At 41.5% G+C, this 20,544-nt stretch overlaps 1 protein-coding gene across 2 annotated transcripts in view; it reads left to right on the forward strand.

Moving 5' to 3' along the window:
- KLHDC1 (kelch domain containing 1) overlaps window positions 1-18,116 on the forward strand; it is a 46,126-nt gene extending 28,010 nt beyond the window's left edge. Inside the window, exons 9-13 of one of the 2 annotated variants that reach the window (XM_012926872.3) lie at window positions 6,047-6,159; window positions 7,539-7,611; window positions 11,475-11,559; window positions 15,653-15,705; window positions 17,461-18,116. In XM_012926872.3, the coding sequence (XP_012782326.2) occupies window positions 6,047-6,159; window positions 7,539-7,611; window positions 11,475-11,559; window positions 15,653-15,705; window positions 17,461-17,629 (493 nt within the window). In that variant the 3' untranslated portion in view covers window positions 17,630-18,116. Of the gene's footprint in view, window positions 1-6,046; window positions 6,160-7,538; window positions 7,612-11,474; window positions 11,560-14,334; window positions 14,558-15,652; window positions 15,706-17,460 lie in introns of those variants that run through there. The other variant, XM_058666390.1, reaches the window with a different exon arrangement.
- The last annotated feature ends 2,428 nt before the right edge of the window (window positions 18,117-20,544 follow it).

Genomic DNA, 20,544 nt, shown 5'->3' on the forward strand with positions numbered 1-20,544 from the left:
ATATGGACACTGGTTCTAATCCCAGTGGTCCCGCTTCCCATCCAACTCCCTGCTTGTGGTCTGGGAAAGCAGTGGAGGACAGCCCAGAGCCTTGGGACCCTGCACCTACGTGGGAGACCTGCAAGAAGCTCCTGGCTCCTAGCTTCGGATCAGCACAGCACTGGCCATTGTGGTCACTTGGGGAGTGAATCATCGGACGGAATATCTTTCTCTCTGTTTCTCCTCCTCTATGTTTATCTGACTTTGTGATAAAAATAAATACATCTTTAAAAACATATATCTAAAGAAAGCAAGAATACTAGTAAGAAAAAGATAATCCATATGCCAGCGTTGTTACTAAATAAAATAAATGAAAAATACATTTTACAAATATTATATAAGATTTATATAACATCTGTATTATATATTATGTAACTTATGTATCTAGTTTCCTAGTGTATGATTATTTTTTCACTATTATATTAATTTATATTATACTTATACAGTTGTCTATTATATAATAAATATTTATATACATATATTTGTGCTTATTACATGCAAATATATTTTTATATTAAAAGATAAGTAGACAGATATTGATAGACACATAGATAGATTCATGTATCTAATTTAAAAGTCAGAGTTGCAAAGAGAAGGGGAGAGAAAAAGATCTTCCGTCTGTCAGGTCACTCCCCAAACGGGTGCTGTGGCCAGAGCTGATCCTGTAGCAGGGAGCTGGGTCAGGAATAGCACGTCTTTAATCAGTGCCTATGTGAGATGTTAGTACTGCCTGTGTCATATATTTTTTTTTAAAGATTTATTTTTATTACAAAGTCAGATATACTGAGAGGAGGAGAGACAGAGAGGAAGTGGAGCTGCCGGGATCAGAACCAGCGGCCATATGGGATCAAGGCGAGGACCTTAGCCACTAGGCCACGCTGCCAAGCCCTGTGTCATATATTTTTTAAAAATTTTATTTTTTTTATTTCAAAAAATTTTGTAAAGGGAGAGACAGAACTCTTCCATCAGTGATTCACTCCCCAAATGGCCATAGTGGCTCAGACTGTGCTTGATCCAAGCCAGGAGCCAGGAGCTTCCTCTGAGTCTCCCATGTGGGTGCAGGGGCCCAAGCACTTCAGCCCATCCTTTACTGTTTTCCAGGCACATTAGCACATGAATAGGAAGTGGAGTAGTCAACTCAGATCAGCTCCCAGATGGGATGCCAGCTCACAGGTGGCAGCTGTACTTGTTATACCACAACATCAACCACTCCCATCTTTTCATTATGTGAGGGAATCATATTTGTTGGAAAAATTCCACAAAATGTCTATTGGGTATAAAAAAGTTTGTGGGGGGGGGCCCGGCACGATAGTGTAATGGTTAAGGTCCTCGCCTTGAACGCACTGGGATCCCATATGGCCACCAGTTCTAATCCCAGCAGCTCCACTTCCCATCCAGCTCCCTGCTTGTGGCCTGAGAAAGCAGTCGAGGACGGCCCAACGCCTTGGGACCCTGCTCCCTCGTGGAAGACCCAGAAAGAAGTTTCTGGCTCCTGGCTTCAGATTGGCGCAGCACCGGCCGTTGCGGTCACTTGGGGAGTGAATCATCAGACGGAAGATCTTCTTCTCGGTCTCTCCTCCTCTCTGTATATCTGCCTTTCCAACAAAATAAATGAATCTTTAAGAAAAAAACAGGTTGTGGGACTGAGTGTTAGATCCTATTTACAGATTTTTAAATAAACGTTTTATGTGTATGTTAAACTATAGTGGTTAAAGACTTAAAAGGTGAAAGTTACATAAAATTGTGATTGTTTTCCTTATTACAGGGGAGAACTCCTTTAAAAAAAGTTTTTGTGGTTGTTGAATATTTTGTAACCAAAATGTTTCTTTTTTTGTTTTTTTAAGATTTATTTTTATTACAAAGTCAGATATACAGAGAGGAGAGACAGAGAGGATGATCTTCCGTCCGATGATTCACTCCCCAAGTGAGCCGCAACGGCCGGTGCTGCACCGATCTGAAACCGAGAACCTGTTCCAGGTCTCCCACGCAGGTCCAGGGTCCCAAAGCCTTTGGCCATCTTCCACTGCTTTCCCAGGCCACAAGCAGGGAGCTGGATGGGAAGCAGGGCTTCTGGGATTAGAACCGGCGCCCATATGGGATCCCAGCGTGTTCAAGGCAAGGATTTTAGCCGCTAGGCCACGCTACCGGGCCCAACCAAAATGTTTCTTATAATTGATAAAAAAAATATTTTCATTTAGAAAAAAATAATTTGGGGCTTGGCAGCGTGGCCTAGTGGCTAAGGTGCTCGCCTTGATCCCATATGGCCGCTGGTTCTAATCCCGGCAGCTCCACTTCCTCTGTATCTCTCCTCCTCTCAGTATATCTGACTTTGAAATAAAAATAAAATAAATCTTAAAAAAAAAAAATAGAAAAGAAAAAAATAATTTGCATCTTCCAAAAATGGCTCATGCTGTTCTGTAGTCTTCCAGAGGTGAAAGTCTTTTTTTTTTTTACTTAGCATGTTCTTATTTATTTTTTTGAGACATGCAATATTCTTTTGTAAACTTTCAAGTTACTACTAGGAGTGGATTGATGTGCTTATGTTTGTTTTGAAATTAGTGTAACTAGCATTTTCTTTTCTGTTTTATTTCTTACATAGTTGATTAGGGTAAAGGGTCAAGGGCTACAGGAAAGTGGGTAAGACTTTTGTTTCCACACTACTATCATCATTTTCCCCCCTGTATCTGGAGTCAGAGGAGAAACAAAGGGAGAAGCCCCACTCAGCCTCCCACCCATCCCAGGTCCCCGATGTGGGGCATGCTCCGAGCATGTGGGTCCTGCCCAAGCAGTTTTGATAGTTCAACAGTTCTGAATTGCTGCCAATCTCACCGTTCCAAGCACAATGAAATCTCTTCAGAATCCACTGGCTGACATAGTCTCTTCATGGTTGGGGTTCTGAGATCAGCAGTTCAGTTGGAGGGATCTCCAAAGAAACTTCATGTGAGGTGATCCCAGACCTGATTCTTGTGTGTGCTTACCAGTACAGGGTCCAGCACCATCCATCGCCCCAGTCAGCCTATACACATGCTGGTCATTGCAGTTGCTGGGTCAGTTCTGTTTCCAGCCCTGTCTTCCACACGAACCAGTGGTTGTTGCACTCCAGCCTGATCCCACCCACTTCATACTCGGCCCTCACGCAAACCAGTGGCAGCTGCAGCCGAGTCCACAGGTGTTTTAGCTCTGTCTGGTCTGGTCTGCCCCCATCCCAACTCACGCTTTCCAGTGGGCGTGATTGTCCAGCAGGGGAGCTCACATTCCCCCTACCGGCTTTGCCCCCTCCCTCCCTGGTTCTCACGTGTGCTGTTTTTGGGCACTGCTGCCCAGTCTGGTATGGCTCACCTCACCTTGACATTCCATAATGTGCACTGGTTTTTGTCACAACCAAACCTGGCCCGATCCACAGTCTATTCTGGTGCTCAGATTGGCCAGCAGGTCATGTGAACTGGTTCGGCCTGATCTGTCCCTGACCTATACCAAATATATGCATGTGGGTCTCTTTCTCTGGCCTGGTCTGGGTTGCTGCCTATCATGATTCTTGAAAGTTTTTTTTTTTTTTAAGATTTTATTATTATTGGAAAGTCGGATATACAGAGAGGAGGAGAGACAGAGAGGAAGATCTTCCATCCGATGTTTCACTCCCCAAGTGAGCCGCAACGGGCCGGTACGCGCCAATCCGATGCCAGGACCAGGAACCTCTTCCAGGTCTCCCACGCGGGTGCAGGGTCCCAAAGCTTTGGGCCGTCCTCGACTGCTTTCCCAGGCCACAAGCAGGGAGCTGGATGGGAAGTAGAGCTTCCGGGATTAGAACTGGTGCCCATATGGGATCCTGGGGCTTTTTGGGGAGGACTTTAGCCACTAGGCCACTCCGCCGGGCCCATCCTATCATGATTCTTGCGCTCACCTGCAGGGACTGTGTCCCGACAGAGGAGTTTCCCAAGCTCCTCCATTAGAACCTCTCCCTATGCCAAATCTTGTGCATACTGATGGGTCCATGAGCTAGCCCTACGAAGCCCACCTCCTGTCCTGGTAGGAACAGTGAGTGGTCTTTTCTTGCTGGCCTTCAGTCCATTCCGGTTCTTACTGTTGGATGTTTCAGCCCAGCCAGGGTTCGTCCATACCCAGACACTGCTCACACATGGCTCAGTAGGGGCAGAGACCTAGCCGAGTCCATCCTATGTCTACCCAGGTTCTCCAGAGCACCAGGTGGTGCTGGTGTCTATCCCAGTTAGGTGTACCCAGCCCCAGTCCACACTTGTGCCAAAGGAGGTTGCAGCCATATCCAGACCAGAACGCAGCCCACACTCCAGCTTATGCACTCACCAGGGGAGAAACCCAACCTAGCAAGGGTGTACTTTTTTTTTTAAGATTTATTTATTTATTTATATTGGAAAGGCGGATATACACAGAGGGGAGACAGGGAGGAAGATCTTCGGTTCAATGGGTCACTCCCCAAGCAGCTGCAACAGCGGGAGCTGAGCTTATCCAAAGCCAGGAGCCTTCTCCGGGTCTCCCATGCAGGTGCAGGGTCCTGAAGTCTGGTTGGGGAGCTGTAAAAGTATACCCTTGTGGGCTCAGCACTATATCGTAACAGTTAAGGTCCTCGCCTTGAATGCGCCTGGATCCCTTATGGCCACCGGTTCTAATCCCAGCAGCTCCACTTCCCATCCAGCTCCCTGCTTGTGGCCTGGGAAAGCAGTGGAGGATAGCCCAAAGCCTTGGGACCCTGTACCCGCATGGGAGACCCAGGAGGAAGTTTCTGGTTCCTGGCTCCTGGCTTCGGATTGGTACAGCACCGGCCTTTGTGGCCACTTGGGGAGTGAATCATCAGACGAAGATCTTTCTCTCTCTCTCTCCTCCTCTCTGTACATCTGCCTTTCCAATAAAAATAAATAATTCATAAAAAAAAGGAATCTACCCCCAGACCTGGTTCTCTTGCATGCTGGTTGGTGTTTTTACCCTGCCTTGTGTGACTGTCCCCTGTTCTACCATCTCAGTCAGGTACTAGTACCTAGCTCTGCCAGACTGGCCCCCGGCAGTAGCTTTCCTGTGGACTGGAGTGTGGCAGTCAGTGATGCTCTACACTAACAGCCAACCTCAGGATTCCTATGTGGGCTGGTGAATTAGTCTGGTCCAATATATCTTATGGACTCTCCCCTGCAAATTACTGTGTCTCAGTCCCCAACCCTTGCCAGAAAGTTCCGTGACCTCATTGCTGGGAATCATCCAGAATTCATCCCTCATGTACACTCACACTAGCCTTATCCATGGATGTCCCTAAGCAGCAATTACATACCCTAAAAACCCTCAGAGCTCGCCACCTGGACGCCATCAGGCAGAGCCTGGCACCAGTTGGTGCGCTGGCCACCCAAACCTAGACCTCAGTCACTGCCTAGCAGCAGTGACTTTGGCCTGAGTCCCCAGCATTGAGTCAGCCTGGCTGGGACACCCTCCACAGCCGCCGCACTGCAGGGGCTCCATTTGCCCAATCCCATGGCTGAACACTGCCCAAACTCTTCCTGTCACAAGAAGATAGTGGCAGGCCACAGCTAGCATTTTCAGGGAAAGGTTCTACTTCAGAAAATTGTCCAGAGAAAAATAAAAGCAAAACTGCAGCAAGACCCTTATCCTTGGGGAAAGTGCCTAGAAATACAAAGTCATTGTAAAACAGCAGTAAAATTTGAAGTCATAAACACAATTGTACTGAAAAGCCGGAGAAGGATGTTGCTTATGCAACAGAAATGAAGTGGCCACTCCCTGAGGAGGTATTTTCATTGTCATTCTCTGTTCTGGGACATGTTGGACTCTACGTCCCATGGAAACAAATTGTTTCCATTCATCCAAGAATTTGAGAATGTTTTTTAAATGTTCATCAAGGTGGGATTTGTAAAATGAACTTGTCTTCAAAGCAGGGAGGGCAGTTTCTTTCCATTTATGAGCTCAGAGTATCAATCAGCTGTTGCTTGATTCACATGGAACCTACACTTTAACTCTTTTCCGCTTACCACAGGATTCCTGCTAATGGAGAAATCCCAAAACATCGGTCCTGGCATACCTTAACACCCATATCTGATGATAAGCTTTTTCTATTTGGTGGACTAAGCGCAGATAATATTCCATTAAGTAAGTCACTTGATTTTAGTCTGTTGTCATTATCTCACTGCTTTTTCTTAACTGTACCTTGTAATTGTGCTGAAGGCCTTCTTTTTCCTATTGTATTTGTTTGCCTCCGCCCCCTCTAAGATGCTTGTGATAAAAATTATAAGGAGAGATGGACACCTCTGGCCTCTCATGAGCTTTGCTCTCCATGGCCTCTTGTTTCCTGGAGAGGGAGAGAAGAGGAAGGGGAGTCAGACCTGGGTGAACTGAAGCCACTGTCCATTCTCATATTCTGTGATTCTGGGGCCTCTGGAATTTTTATCTGGATAGTTATCCCAATGATTGGGTTGGAATGAGGAGAGCGCCCTTCCCTCGAAGGTTCTGGCAATTTAAGATGGGAAGGCCCCTGGCTTTCTTTGCTTCAAAATTATGTCAGGGAACATGCTTACCTGGAATTAAAACAAACAAACAAACAAACAAAAAAAACCACCTCTTATCAGTGTGTATCTCAACAACTGTGTGTCTTGTCCTGGCAGTTTTCTTAAGTGACTGAATTGCAGCATCAGGACTAAACAGATAACCAGGAACTTCCACTCCTTAGATGTGCTAAATGCATTTTCAAAATGGAGGTAGTTTCTATGGTTAGAAAAGCTTCCTTAAGAAGCATTATGTATCATAGAATCTGTAAACAACTATTTGGATTTCAACAAAGCTTTACCAAGCATGCGCGGTGCGTTTGCCAGGCTGCTGGCCACAGACAGGCTGCAGAGATCCCTGAAGAAGCAGCAGGGTCTTCTGGGGATGTCAGTTACTCCTGCAGATGATTATGCTCCCCTGGTTTGTGAGATTGTTTTTTAAGTTAAATGAGATTCTCTATATAACCAAAACTCACATCTGTAAGTTTCATTAAGGATTATTAATGCCGTATCTTCATGAGGTCTGGTCTATTCATTTTTGCTGGTCCCGATCATATCTGAGGTAAATTAGATGCCCTGGCTCTTAGTTTCTTCCCTATAGACTCAGGTTAAGATTTGACATAGGAATACCAAGGAATTATTTTTGGTTTTTTGACTGTGATAATAGCATTGTAGTTAGGTTTAGAATGTCTGGTATTTTTTTTCTAGCAATGCTTCCTCACGAATGTGTGGGGAAGTTGATAGACTCTAGGATTTAATTTAGAATGATTCAACACCAAGAATGAAACAAACTGATGATTAAGAGTGCATGTGGGAAAATCATGATAGTGTTTTTATCTGGAAATATGTGGGAGATCATACTTCTATAGAGGTTTATGGCAAAATATGCATGCACACAAGAGATAGTCATTTGGCTATAACCTTACCAACTTGGAAAATGCTTAAAATTGTATTCCTAATCTCAGTTTCTGAACTGTCATCACGCAGGTGATGGTTGGATTTATAATATCGTAACAAATTGTTGGAAACAGCTTGTATATTTACCTAAAACAAGACCCAGGTAAGTCTAGAAATTGACAGATAGTGAAATAGTTAAGAGTTTTTAAAGTATTAAGATACACCTCTAACTGTATAGTATTTAACCATATTATAAATCATCAAGCAGGATAGCTTTCAAATGAGTTTGATGTCAATTCATCATTTTGATTTAATCTGCTAGATAGTATTCCATTTTTATTTGTATTTACATATTTGGAAATGTTCTTTTAGGTAAATGCATTATTTTGCTTGATAAATTTGCAAAAGCTATTATAATTTAAAGCCTCTTATAATGTCTTTTAAAATATTAGATTTTAATAAGTAGATAAGAATGAAGTTGACTTTAATAGTAATTTATAGTTTTTAGAAGTTACAAGTAATTAAAAAGGCATTAGATATCATATTTTTATTATTAACTGATAATATTTATTAGTGTAAACTTTTTGGAAAAAGATCTGTTATAATATTAAATTTGTGAAAACAACATACTTGTTAGATTTTAAAGAAAACTGTGTTAATGCTATAATTGTTATTTTTTGAAGTTTGAATAGTTAATGAAATTATCTTCATAGGAAATTTAGATTTTCTATATTATTATTATGGCTAATAATATATTTTATTCTTTTTATGACATGTATTTTAGAATTTTTTTTACTATTGATTACCCTAGTATAGTCAATTTAATGATATGTATTTTTGTTATTTATAATAAGTAATTTATTTGAGAAAGACCTGAAAATATTTATATTTTGTTATATTTACCTCCATGGATATGCAAAGTATACGTAAGAGTTTATCATAATTATATGCATGATTTTTATATTTTTGTGTATAAACATTGATTAAATGTAATATTTTAGCAATTCTATTTTTTTTTATATATGTATTTGTTTTTAATTTAAACAGTTTTGTCTTAAGATCTGGGAGACCAGACTTCTAGTCCTTGCTCAGCTATCATGTAGCATGTTGGCTTTGAAAAGCCACTTCAAGAAACTTAGCATTCATGTCTTCGTCTGTGAAATAACCAAGCTGGGCTAGATAGTCTCTAAGATTCTTCCAGTTTTTTTTTAATTGAAATGAATGCATTAATTATAGAAACAAAATGTTTATCTTTTAAATGCTCTGTTCTTTTTCAACCTGTAATAAGTAACTAGAGCAACATAACTATAGTCAATAATATACCAGTTAGAACTAGAGCTGTGTAAAGAAATTTCATTTGATTCAGCTGATGTGTGATGTCAATAATATGCTTTGTTAGAATGTTTAGGTGATAAGTTTAGAGCAGCTGTGAGAGGACATAAACTCAGACTGTAGAAAAACAGCAGGTTGCAAGCTAGATGTCACCAAGACCAAGGCAGGGAAGGCTTTCCAGTATTCTTCGGTGACGAAACCAAGGCCAGAGTTTCCCTCAGGCAGATAAGACAGAGGCAGATCTATCTCCAGGTATAAGGTGAGGAGGAGAACAGGTGGGATACAGTTGAGTGTAAGGAGAGCGTAAATGTGTATATATATTCTGATTTTTAATGAAAATTATGATTTGGTTAAGATCAAATGTGTTTTATGCAAAATTGCATGAGTCATTATTTGAAGTGTTAGCTGCACAATTCTCCTGTTAGAACCTGTCAGTATCTTGGGGTAAGTCCTTCTTTGCAGTAGGCATGTGAAGATGTTGAACAGCCTCACTGGTTTCTTACCCACCACACATGAATTGCACCACCTACTCGTGTGTCCACTAGACATTTCTACAGACAGCATCAGGTGTCCCTTTGAGACGAATCATCCCTGATGAAGAACCACTGTTCCGCAGTAACACTCTTTCCTCCAGGCCTCCCTCTTGACACAGCCATTCTTATTTGGGGGAAAACATACACATCACATACCACACCATAACACACACACACCTGTGCAGCCATATCTGATACCCTGTAGTCAGCAGGGATCCTGGTGGATGTGTCTGTCACAGGTTGGTAAATAAATCCTTAAATACAGTCAGATCCCACTCAGACAACCAAGGTTACATATCCCCTGCTCCCCAGGGAACTGTGCTGCTCTTTTCCATAAGGGTGTTAAGTGTGTTCTGCCCTCTTTACCCAGTCTCCAGCCCCACCCCCACCACTAGTCTGGGTTCTCGCTGGCAATTCGTATCAGTTTAGGTTCTAACATATGATTTGGAGAATTGGGCAGATTATTTCACCAACACTATGTCTAATAACTCAGTTTTAATCTGAGTCCAAAGTGCATTTGTCATTGAATGTGTGCTTGGGTGTCTGAGGAGAGTATTTGATGAATTGTGTATAATGCTAACTATTTGCATTTGTGGAACTTAAATGAACTAACTGTACTAAAAACAAATTACATGAAATAAAATAAATGATCATGTATAAATGTTGGGGCTTACTAAGAAAAGTAATCTAAGCGCTCATAGAGTAAAAGCAGTAACTGAAATTTCTGATGTATCCTCTGAAAGGGAGGCATTTCCATGTACATCTTTCTCAGAGTTAGAGCCTCTGAAAGTATTGAACATTATAAAACTTCTCTTGGTAAATAAGGTGAAATTGGAGATAAATATGAACTATCAGAACATTTACAAAAGAACAGTGGGTGCTCTATTCTACAAAAAAGATGTATATGTAATAATTATTGAATAAATTATGTTTATTATGTTTTGCTAAACTTTCTAGTTTTAGGGTACCTTGTGGGTACTCAAAAGGAGGTATTTCTAAGGAGAAGCATAAAATTAGCATACTCAAATGCCAGTAATGTGCTGGTAAATAATTGAAAATCTCTCTCCAGGGAGAAATAAAAGCTGCAATGGATAGCTTTTGCTTGTTGGAGGCGTGACTACCTCCAGCATCACCCATTTCAGGCAACTGAGGTGATCTCGCTGAACATGGAGCTAATCCAGCCGATGAGCCGGTTCCAGCACACCACTGTGATAGCTTCTGATCTCAGACACCTCCCAGTTGTCTTAATTAGCCAGAAGACTATGAAACAAGTAAAGGAGTATGCAGAGTGGCTGGTCTCAAGCTGCAAGCTAAGAAAGATTGAAATGGGTATATCCATGAGAAAGAGGGCTAAACTGGGATGATACATCCTGGGGTGAGGGTAGGCCTGATTTTAGGGCTCATTCTAAGATAATTATTCTCTAAGCCTTAAAGAAAGGTGAATAAAAGTTTAGAGATGAATACAGGGTTTTCTCTTAAGGGATGCAAAGCTGAGTAGAGATCTCATTTGGAAGAGGTGAGAAATGAGGCTTGATAGGAAAAAGAACAGTTGATTATAGCTATCAAGTTGGGGAAAATACTCGTTAATGGCATAGGCGGGTATTGAGCTGTAAATTTCCATGGTTAAATATAATATTTGAAAAATATTAGTAAGTAGTTCTATGTGATTGGTGGAAGGGCAGTTAGAAACAGAAAAACCAGGGACATGTGATGGAGTCTGCACCCAGGGCTATGGTCAGTGTGACAGCAGAAATGTGAAAGGAATGCCCAGCTGGATCTGTTGGGCTGTGGAGAGCAGAAAGCAGGAAAAGCAGTGACAGTGGGAACCAGACGAAAAGTAAGAAAGCTGGCAGAGGTGCTGGTTTCAGGATAAGTTGATCAGTTACTTTTTAATTCAATGGTAATATTATGAATTAGAAGGCTTAGGAAATAGTTGGGGATAAAAAAGAATTATTAGAGTCATCTTAATTGGGATGATATGATTTAGGGAACTTTGAAGGAATCTTTAAAATATCACCATTTGAGGATATGATAAAGGTTCAAGTTCAGTCATGCCTCTTTTGAAATGGATTGAATTGTAAAGTGTACAGTTTAGAATTGGTTTATATGTAATGTATCGTTCCTTCATTGACAGTATTTCACTTACAACTCTCAATGATAGGTTATGGCACACAGCCTGTTTTGGAAAAGAAAATGAAGTAATGGTATTTGGTGGAAGCAAAGATGATTTACTTTCCTTGGACACAGTAAGAAAATCTAAATATTTCCTTTGAGTAATGATGTTCTTCAGATTAATGGCTATTGAACAAGAATGTTAATATTCTAATTTTATAAAATATGAAAGTGCAGGAAATCTGTGCTATAGAGTGATTAATCTTCAGAGCAAGTGCCTTTTGTGAAACATGTGAGGACACTGGGTTTGCAAAGTAGAATGGGTCTTTAATTACATTAGCTGTGTTGTTAAAAAGAACATCTTTTTTAAGAAATATGTAATTTATTTTATTTTTGTTGGAAAGACATATTCACAGAGAAGAGAGGTGAAGAGAAAGATCTTCCTTCCACCATTTCACTCCCCAAGTGGCTGCAATAACCAGAGATCAGCTGAGCCAAAGCCAGGAGCCAGAAGTTGCTTCTGGGTCTCCCGCATGAGTGCAGGGTCCCAAGGCTTTGGGCAATCCACTACTGCCTTCCTAGCCCACAAACAGGGAGCTGGATGGGAAGTGGAGCTGCCAGGACACTAACTGGTGCCTGTATGGAGTGCTGAACTGCAAAGTGGAGGATCAGCCAGTTGAACCATCACACTGGCCCCAAAAAGAATCTTTAATGGATGACTTCTTATTCTTTTTTCTTTAAAGCCCACCTTAGTGTGAATGTTGTAATTTTATTAAAGTGAGATATTTATATGTGATATACAATACATGAGAAGAAATATAATGTGTCTGTTACACACGTCAACAGTGATCCATGAAGTTTGCAAACTAATTTAAGAACTAGATCATTGATTCTATTGAAGCTATTTTTTCATTCCTTCTTAATCGTATTAACTGTTTTCTCCCTGCAAAGACAAAATCATTTTGTTGACATCATTAAAGTGTATTTTTTAATTATTTTACTTGAAAGACAGGATTAGAAATAGAGAGCGATGAGAGAAATCTTCCCTCTGCCAGTTCACTCCCAAAATGTACAAAACCAAGAGGAGTTTTCGTCCCGGGCTGCAAAGTAGCAGCTGGAGCCCAAAGACTTGAGCCATCCTTCACTGCTTTCCCAGGCCATATGCAGGGAGCTGAATCAGAGTGCAGCAGCTGGGCCATAAATCTGCACTTGTGGTACAATAGATCTGGTATCTCAGTCGGTTGCTTTACCCGTTACCACACTATGCTGAACCCTTGAAGTGTTTTATTTCCTGCATCTGTTTGAGTTTAAAGCATTGTAGCTTAAGGGGTAGTTACTAAGTCTGGTGGTTTTGATGCCTGTGTCAGGGTACTGAATTTCAGCATCCAGCTCTGGCTCTTGATTCTACCTTCTTGGTAGTGTAGACTCTGGATGCAACAGTAATGGCTCAAGTCATTAAGCTTCTGCCACCCGCAGGGGGGCTGCATTGAGTTTCTGTCTTCCAGGTGCCACCATGGCAGGGTTTTGGAGATGGACTATCAGTGGGAACTCTTGCTGTCTCTCTCTCTAAATGTCAAAAAGATCAAACCAATGCACAGTAGCATTTGATGAATATTGTTCTTCCACCCTTCACAATTGTAGAAATTCAGGGTAGGGTGCCCGGACTCCTATTCCATACCCAATGGGACAGGAGTTCAGGGGTTACTATGGTCTGCTAGGACATACAAGAACAGAGACCAGTGAACTGGCCAGGACCTTCAATATTTGTGGCATGGCCAGCCTACCTGAGCTCAAATCCAGAGTGCAACCCAGAGAATCCTGGCTGCCTGTCAGCTCTAGGTATAGTTTTCTCTCCAGAGCTGCTGTACAAAATGGACAACTCTGAAATAGTTTAAAAACACAGCTTTGGGCCTGGCACAGTAGCCTGGTGGCTAAAGTCCTTGCCTTGCGTGCTCCAGGATCCCATATGGGCACCAGTTTATGGGCACCGGAATCGGCTGTTCCACTTCCCTTCTAGCTCCCTGCTTGTGGCCTGGGGACGCAGTCAAGGACAGCCAACAGCCTTGGAACCATGTACCCACATGGGAGACCCCAAAGAGGCTCCTGGCGCCTAGCTTTGGATTAGCTTAGTTCTAGTCGTTGTGGCCGCTTTGGGAGTGAGCCAGTGGATGGAAGATCTTTCTGTATCTCCTTCTCTATCTGCTTTTCCAGTAAAAACAAATAAATTCAATATTTTTTTAAAATGCCACTTGATAGTTCAAGTCATTGAGTTTCGGCTGCTCATGTAGGAGCCCAGGACTGCATTCCCAGCTCTTGGCTCCCTGGTGCTAACTGTTAACCCCCAATTTCAGCTTGCTCCAGGCTTGGCCACTGTGGCTGTTGTGGGCATTTGAAGAGTGAGTGAGCAAATGTGAGATTTCTGTTTTCCATCAATCTGTTTGTTCCTCTTCTCTCAAATTGTGCCTCTCAATACATAGTATTAATTTAAAAAATAATATAGCAGATAAAGCCTTTGGCTGAGATGCCAACATCTCATATGGATTCTGGTTTAAGTCCCTGCTGCTCTGCTTCTGATCCAGCTCCCTGCTAGTGGCCTGGGAAAGCAGTGGAGGACGGCCCAAGTGTTCAAGCCCCTACTACCCAGATGGGAGATCCAGTTGAAGCTTTTGGCTTCAGCTTGGCCCAGCTCTGGCCATTGGGCCTTTTGGAGCGTAAACCAATGAACAGAAGATCTGTATAGCTTTCCTTCTCTGTAACTCTGACTTTTAAATAAATAAATCTTAAAAAAAAAAAAAATATTCAGCTATCCACCTACTGTATTAACTTTTAGATGAGAGACGTATCCGAACAAGTCTTCCAGATGCTGATTTCTAAATTTTTTTCTTTTTTTTTTTTCATTTTTCTAAAAGAGAAAAAGCAATCTTCTGTCTGCTGATTTAATCTTCAAATGCCGTCAATATCCAGGCCCAGAGTTAAGCCAGAAACCCAGAACTCAGTCCAGTTCTCTTAGGTGGGTTGAAGAGCCCCAGGTGCTTGAACCATCACCTGTGTACCCAGGAAGCTGGATCAGAAGTTGAGTGACTGGAGAAGCAACCATGCCCTTTGAAATGGGATGTAAATGTCCCAAGTGACAACACAGCTACATGCCCTCCTCCATGCCCAATGCTGATGTTTAAGAATTTTCAGAGAATCCTGATACCATTTGGTAAAAACAGAAATCATAAAGGGAGGACTCTAAAATAAGGGTTACTTGGTAGAAAATATTCTGTTTACTAAACAAGAAACAGTTGAACATCATGACTCTTAACCAGTTTCACCTCATTATTTTTAGGGAAGAACATGATTTTGGCCTTTAAATTGGCAGTTATGTAGTCTTTAAAGAAAAGGATGTGCTTATTTTTGTTGGAAAGGCAGATGTACAGAGAGAAGGAGAGACAGAGAAGGAAAGATCTTGCATCCACTGATTAACTCCCCAAATGGCTGCAATATTTAGAGCTGAGCTGATCCGAAGCCAGGAGCCAGGCGCTTGTTCTGGATCTCATGCAAGTGCAGGGTCGGAAAGCCTTGTGCCATCCCCTCCTGCTTCCCCAGGTCCTAAGTAGGGAGCTGGATTGGAAGTGGAACAGCTGTATCCTGGACACTGGCGTCCTGTATGAGGTCTGGTTAGAGTCCCAGGTCTCCTGCTTCTGATCCAGTTCCCAGCTAATGTACTTAGGAAAACAAAGAAAAATGATCCAAGTACTTGGGCCACCCACTGGGAGTGACCTCAGTGGACTTCCAGGCTTCTGACTTTGGTTTGGTCCAGCTGTGGCTATTGTGGCCATTTGGAGAATGAATCAACGAATAAAAACTATTTCTTTGTATCTCTGTCTCTCTAACTCTGCCTTTCAAATAAATTACTTTTTAATTAAAAAAAAATAAGTGGAGCAGCTGGAACATGCTCTGACATCCGTGTATGATGTTGGCACTTAAAGTGGGAGAATTAGTCTGTTGCGCCTTAGAGCCCACCCCCTCTGTAGCCTATTTTTTAGGTGAAACTTTGGTCATTGAAAATTGGTAACCACATGTCTAGGTGTCTACATGCGCATGTTTGCATGCACACACAAGTGTGTGTAACAGCTGGAGAGATTGCTGCTTAATAGAATTTATTTTGCGTTTATAAAATAAACTATTAATGCTCTATAATTTCTGGTACAAGTTTTGATAAGGTTTTTCTATGTTTAATAGGGTCACTGTAATGATTTATTGATTTTTCAAACACAACCTTATTCACTGCTCAGGTAAGCCCATTCAGTGTTTTTACATATATAACTAGGAATATTTGGCAGTTTCATCCTCATTTCGGGGAAGAATTATAATAGTATTTTTCAGATTGTTTATGACTTGAGAAAAATGTTTACATCTTTCTGGAGCATAATTAAATTTGTTGGTGTTTAATTATACATCCATATCATTTTTTAAATTACACAATAGTGTCACACTTTTGTTTGTAAAATCACTTTTAGTTCATCTGGTAATGGAAACCATACTGTATGTCCTGAATTCACAGTATTTTTTTCACATTTTAACTTTATGGAAATTACAAAGTGTCTAAATAATATGTGATATACTATGCTTATGTGTGTGATACATGATATGGAAGAATTTTTTAACTCCAAAGCTGTTTTATTGGGTTGACACTATGAATTGCAGTGTCTTGGTTTCTACACTCTGCCCTAGAAGAGCGTGTGCATTTCCAGGACCGTGTAAGCTTAGCATTTGTATTTGGGATACTTTTGCTTATTAAATTTGTCGCGTTTGCCTGGCTTGTTGAGATTACAATGATGGTTCTTCCTGTTGGATTCCCTCAGAGCCTTTTATGTGCCACGGGAATTTCACTTACTCAATCCCAGCCTTTATGGCACTTTATTATTACTATTATTTTGCCAAACTGATAATCTCCTTGAAAGCTAGGATAGAACTTTCCTCTCTGATGGGTTTCCTGCTCCAAAGGCAGTAAGGCAGTGTGTGGTGCACGCTGAGAAAGGGCTGTTGACTCACTGAGCAAACAGTAACAGCAGAGGCCATCTTGTCCAACCGTGCCTTCATTGCACAGATCCCACAGAACTAGTGTGCCACGAGACTGCTGGAGTTCATTGGCAGCAGATGTTGGACTCAGAGCACTTGCTTGTACGTGTACACCTGTGAACATTTCAGCTCTCACTGTTTATTCAGAGTTGTCACAGGATAGGGTGAAGAAGCCTCTGAGAAGGGTGGAGAAAAATAGCTGTCTACTGTGTGAGTGCTGTCAAATGATGACTAAAGTTAACACAGGAAAATTAAATAAGCTGTTTTTAAAAATTGTTCCAGAGATTTGTCTGTATTAAAGCATTTTCATTGAAATAGATGATTTTTGATAGTTTAGTTTCTTTTGGTTTTAGACCCATTCCAAAGAGTCGGAGTGGGATTGTATTTGGAAGATAACACCCTCTTTGTGGAATCAGAAGGAACCAAAGAAGGGACACCCCGTACCCCTCCGGAGCAGGAATGCTCTCCTGTTGGTCTGTGTTGCTGCTCTGTTCTCTCTCTCATCTGTTCTGGTGGGACATTTGTTGTGTCCAACATGCAAACCCAGCACAGTCATTTAAGAAAGGCATATGGGGCCAGCTTGTCACCTGTTATATATAAAACTGGGTGGAAGATGCTTTGAAGCAAGGGAGGGAAAAGTGACAATTCAGAGAGAAGGCTGAATGGCTGCTGGGCTAACTCAAATGTAAAGAGACTGTGTATTAGAATGGTCTGTTTTGCAGTTAAACTGGATCTTTCCCGCTTAAAGAACTTTATGTTTGGTAACTTGTATTTTCTGTTTCCATTGAATTTTGGTCAGATACAGTCTGTAAGCATTATCATGTACAATTAATGAAAACAATGCAAAGCAAAACTATTTCAATGTCCAATTTTTAGAATTCTTTTAAGCACAGTTAAGCATAAGTATTTTGTGTTATGATCTCATGTTCAAAAATTAATCATTCTGTTTTGTTTTGTTTTATTTACAGGTCATGCCTTGACTGCATTGGTAAAAATGCTGTTGTTTTAAAAAGCCAGATATCTTTATTACCTCCTAAACTTCTGCAGCAGGTCCTCAAAAAAATAACATTTTGGGCTGCTGTTAATCACCGAGAACAAAGAGTCCAAAAAGAAGAAACAGAAAATAAAGATCAATGAATCAGCAGTGGTTGAATGATTCAAGTCTTTCTGTGTTTAATATTTTTAAACAATTCAGTCAGATCCATTTACTCTCCCCTCCTCTGCCCAGATCATAGTTTATTTAAAGGATAAAATTTGAAACTAAAATGCTCTGTCTCCGTGATTGCATGGCATGGGTTAGCTGGAAGATGTTAATGCAGATTAATTTACATTTATCAACCACTCTCCTTAACTTCTTCAGAAATATTCTTCGTGAAAGTACAGGCAGTAATAACAGAATTAACTCAACATGCGTTGTTTACTGGACACATCATTCAATCCTGAGTCTAAGAAATTGCCCCAAGCACTTGGGCACCCCACCAGTCCTAGCATAATGGTAGATGTAGATGTGAAAACCCTGCTCACTGGCTTTATGAATGGATGCATTTTATTAAGTTGCTTTAAAATGACTTAAGCTTTTCACTTAATTCAGTTCTTAAGTAACTTCTTATTAAATAATTAATGTACCTGCGTAGAAGTTACTAAAGAGGCAGACACAGGTATGGTATAAACCACTGGATGCCTGCCCTGGAAGTGGCTTCCCTAGCAAACTGTTTTTCAGCCTCCCTGGGACTTGCGCTCCTCTTTTCTGAGCTGGGGAAGACATGTCTTCAATTATGTCTCCATCACCCCCAAGTTACCAGCTTGTCCAGTGTTTCCATGTAGAGGAGAGGTTTACTGAGCAGACAGCCTTTGAAATCTGGAGAAGCAGTGTAACCGTCAGTTTGGGAGACCTGTTTGCCCACATGCTGTGTGAGAAGGTAGCTTCTGAAGTGACCTTTATGTGAGCACTGCGGCCCTTGGGTTGGCCCTGGCTGTTCTGCAGTGTGGCCGCCCAGAGACACGGAGGGGTTGATGTGCCCTGGTTTTCAGTGTTAACACCGACACAGCAGCACAACACTGCACTTCATACTTCTCACAGGGGTACTTTGGCCACAACTAAGGCATTTTTCTTTGTTATTCTAGTCCTGCTCTTCCTTTGGATTAGTAATTGCAGTTAATTACTGAAATGCTCAGTGTATAAAGTTACTCTCCATGTTAGCACCATGAAAATTATCTCAGAAATCTATAATATTAAAAAATATATATTTATATACTGAAAAATATATGTTATTATGAAATCAATAGTAGTTTATAGTATTTCAGCAAATTTTGGAGATATATTTTATATATGTCCTGGATTTTGGATGTGTAAATCTATATATTGAGGTATTTTGTGTTTATATTTTATTTATTGTACAAAGTATACAGATTTCCTGTTTTCATAGTTTGTTGGTGTGAATTAGTCATTAGAGTTGATTGTACAAAGTATTATATGTTTTCATTTTGTTCTTATTTTTAGTCTGAATAATAGCTTTGGAGAAGAAATAGCACAAGTAATACACATCTTGGAAGTAATCATTTTACTGTGACCGTCAGTATTAGCATTCCATATTAAGGTAAAAAACAATGAAAGTTGATTAGATAGCAAGAGATTACACTGAGTGGAATGAAAAGCTCAAAAAAAAAAAAAAACCCAGAAGATTTAGCTGATATTTATTAATCTGTTTGAAAGACAGAGAGATCTCCCATGCACCTGCTCCTTCCCAAGGGCCAGCAAGCACTGAAGCTTGGCTGAAGTCAATGCCAGGAGCCCAGAACTCAGTCTTGGTCTGACATGTGTGTGGCAGGGATCCGTCTGCTTGGGCCATCCTCTGCTGCCTTCCAGGGTTCACCTCAGCCAGAACCGACACCAGAGCTGGGACTGAGGGCAGGCACTCCACTGTACAAGGAGGCCCAGCACAGGGCTCTTGATAGTGGGCTTCTCCAGCCTCTCAGAAGAGCACTTCAGCTGTAAGTGGTTTATTTGCAACATTGAACACTAGATTAGCTGCCTCAAAAGGATATTAAGAAAATGAAATCTTGGAATCAGCACAGTGGGCTTCAGGCTGATCCTCCACTTGCAACACCAGCATCCTAAATGGCCACCAGTTTGAGTCCCCGCTGGCTTTACATTGATCCAACTCCCTGCCTACTGCCTGGGAAGGCAGCAGAAGATGGCTCAAGTCCTGGGGTCCCTGAACCCACATAAAGGACCCAGAGGAAGCTCCTCACTCCTGGCTTCACATCATTCAGCTCAGATCTGACCATTGTATCCATTTAGGCCATTTTGGGAGTGAACCAGCAGACATATCCATCCATCCTTCTGTTTCTATAAATCTGCCTCTCAGATAAAAATGTAAAAATAAATTAAAATGAAAATTAAAGTTAGCAGTGCATGAAGTGTTATTATTATTTAAAGATTTATTTATTTGTATTGGAAAGTCATATATATAGAGAGAGAGGAGGAGAGACAGAGAGGAAGACCTTCTGTCTGATGATTCACTCCCCAAGTGACCACAGCGGCCGGAGCTGCACTGATCTGAAGCCAGGAGCCAGGAGCTCTTCAGGTGTCCCATGCAGGTACAGGATCCCAAGACTTTGGACCGTCTTTGCTTTCCTAGGCCACAAGCAGGCAGCTAGATGGGAAGCAGAGCTGCTGGGATTAGAACTGTTGCCCATATGGGATCCCAGCATGTTCAAGGTGATGACTTTAGTTGATAGACCACCGCTGGGCCCTCTGATTGTTATCTTAAGTTTCCAAAATTTGGCTGGAACCAGGGCTTCCCCTGGTATTAGGAGGATGCAGGGATTCTGGCAGCTGGCAAAGACAGATTTGGAGTTCATTAGCCTAAGCAGTACTGATTCCTCGTTTCTCACTAGCTGGTGGTTTAGTCTCAGCTGTTATGTTGTTGACTCCTCAGTGTTTAGGAGCCTGAGACAGGGACGGTCTTAATGCCTGTGCCTCTGAAACCTCCCTTACTTGGAGGGAACTTGGGAAGATGATTCCATGAAGTTTGATGGTTCTTTACATC

This window comes from Ochotona princeps, chromosome 6 (assembly GCF_030435755.1).
Source record: "Ochotona princeps isolate mOchPri1 chromosome 6, mOchPri1.hap1, whole genome shotgun sequence".
NCBI lineage: Eukaryota > Metazoa > Chordata > Mammalia > Lagomorpha > Ochotonidae > Ochotona > Ochotona princeps.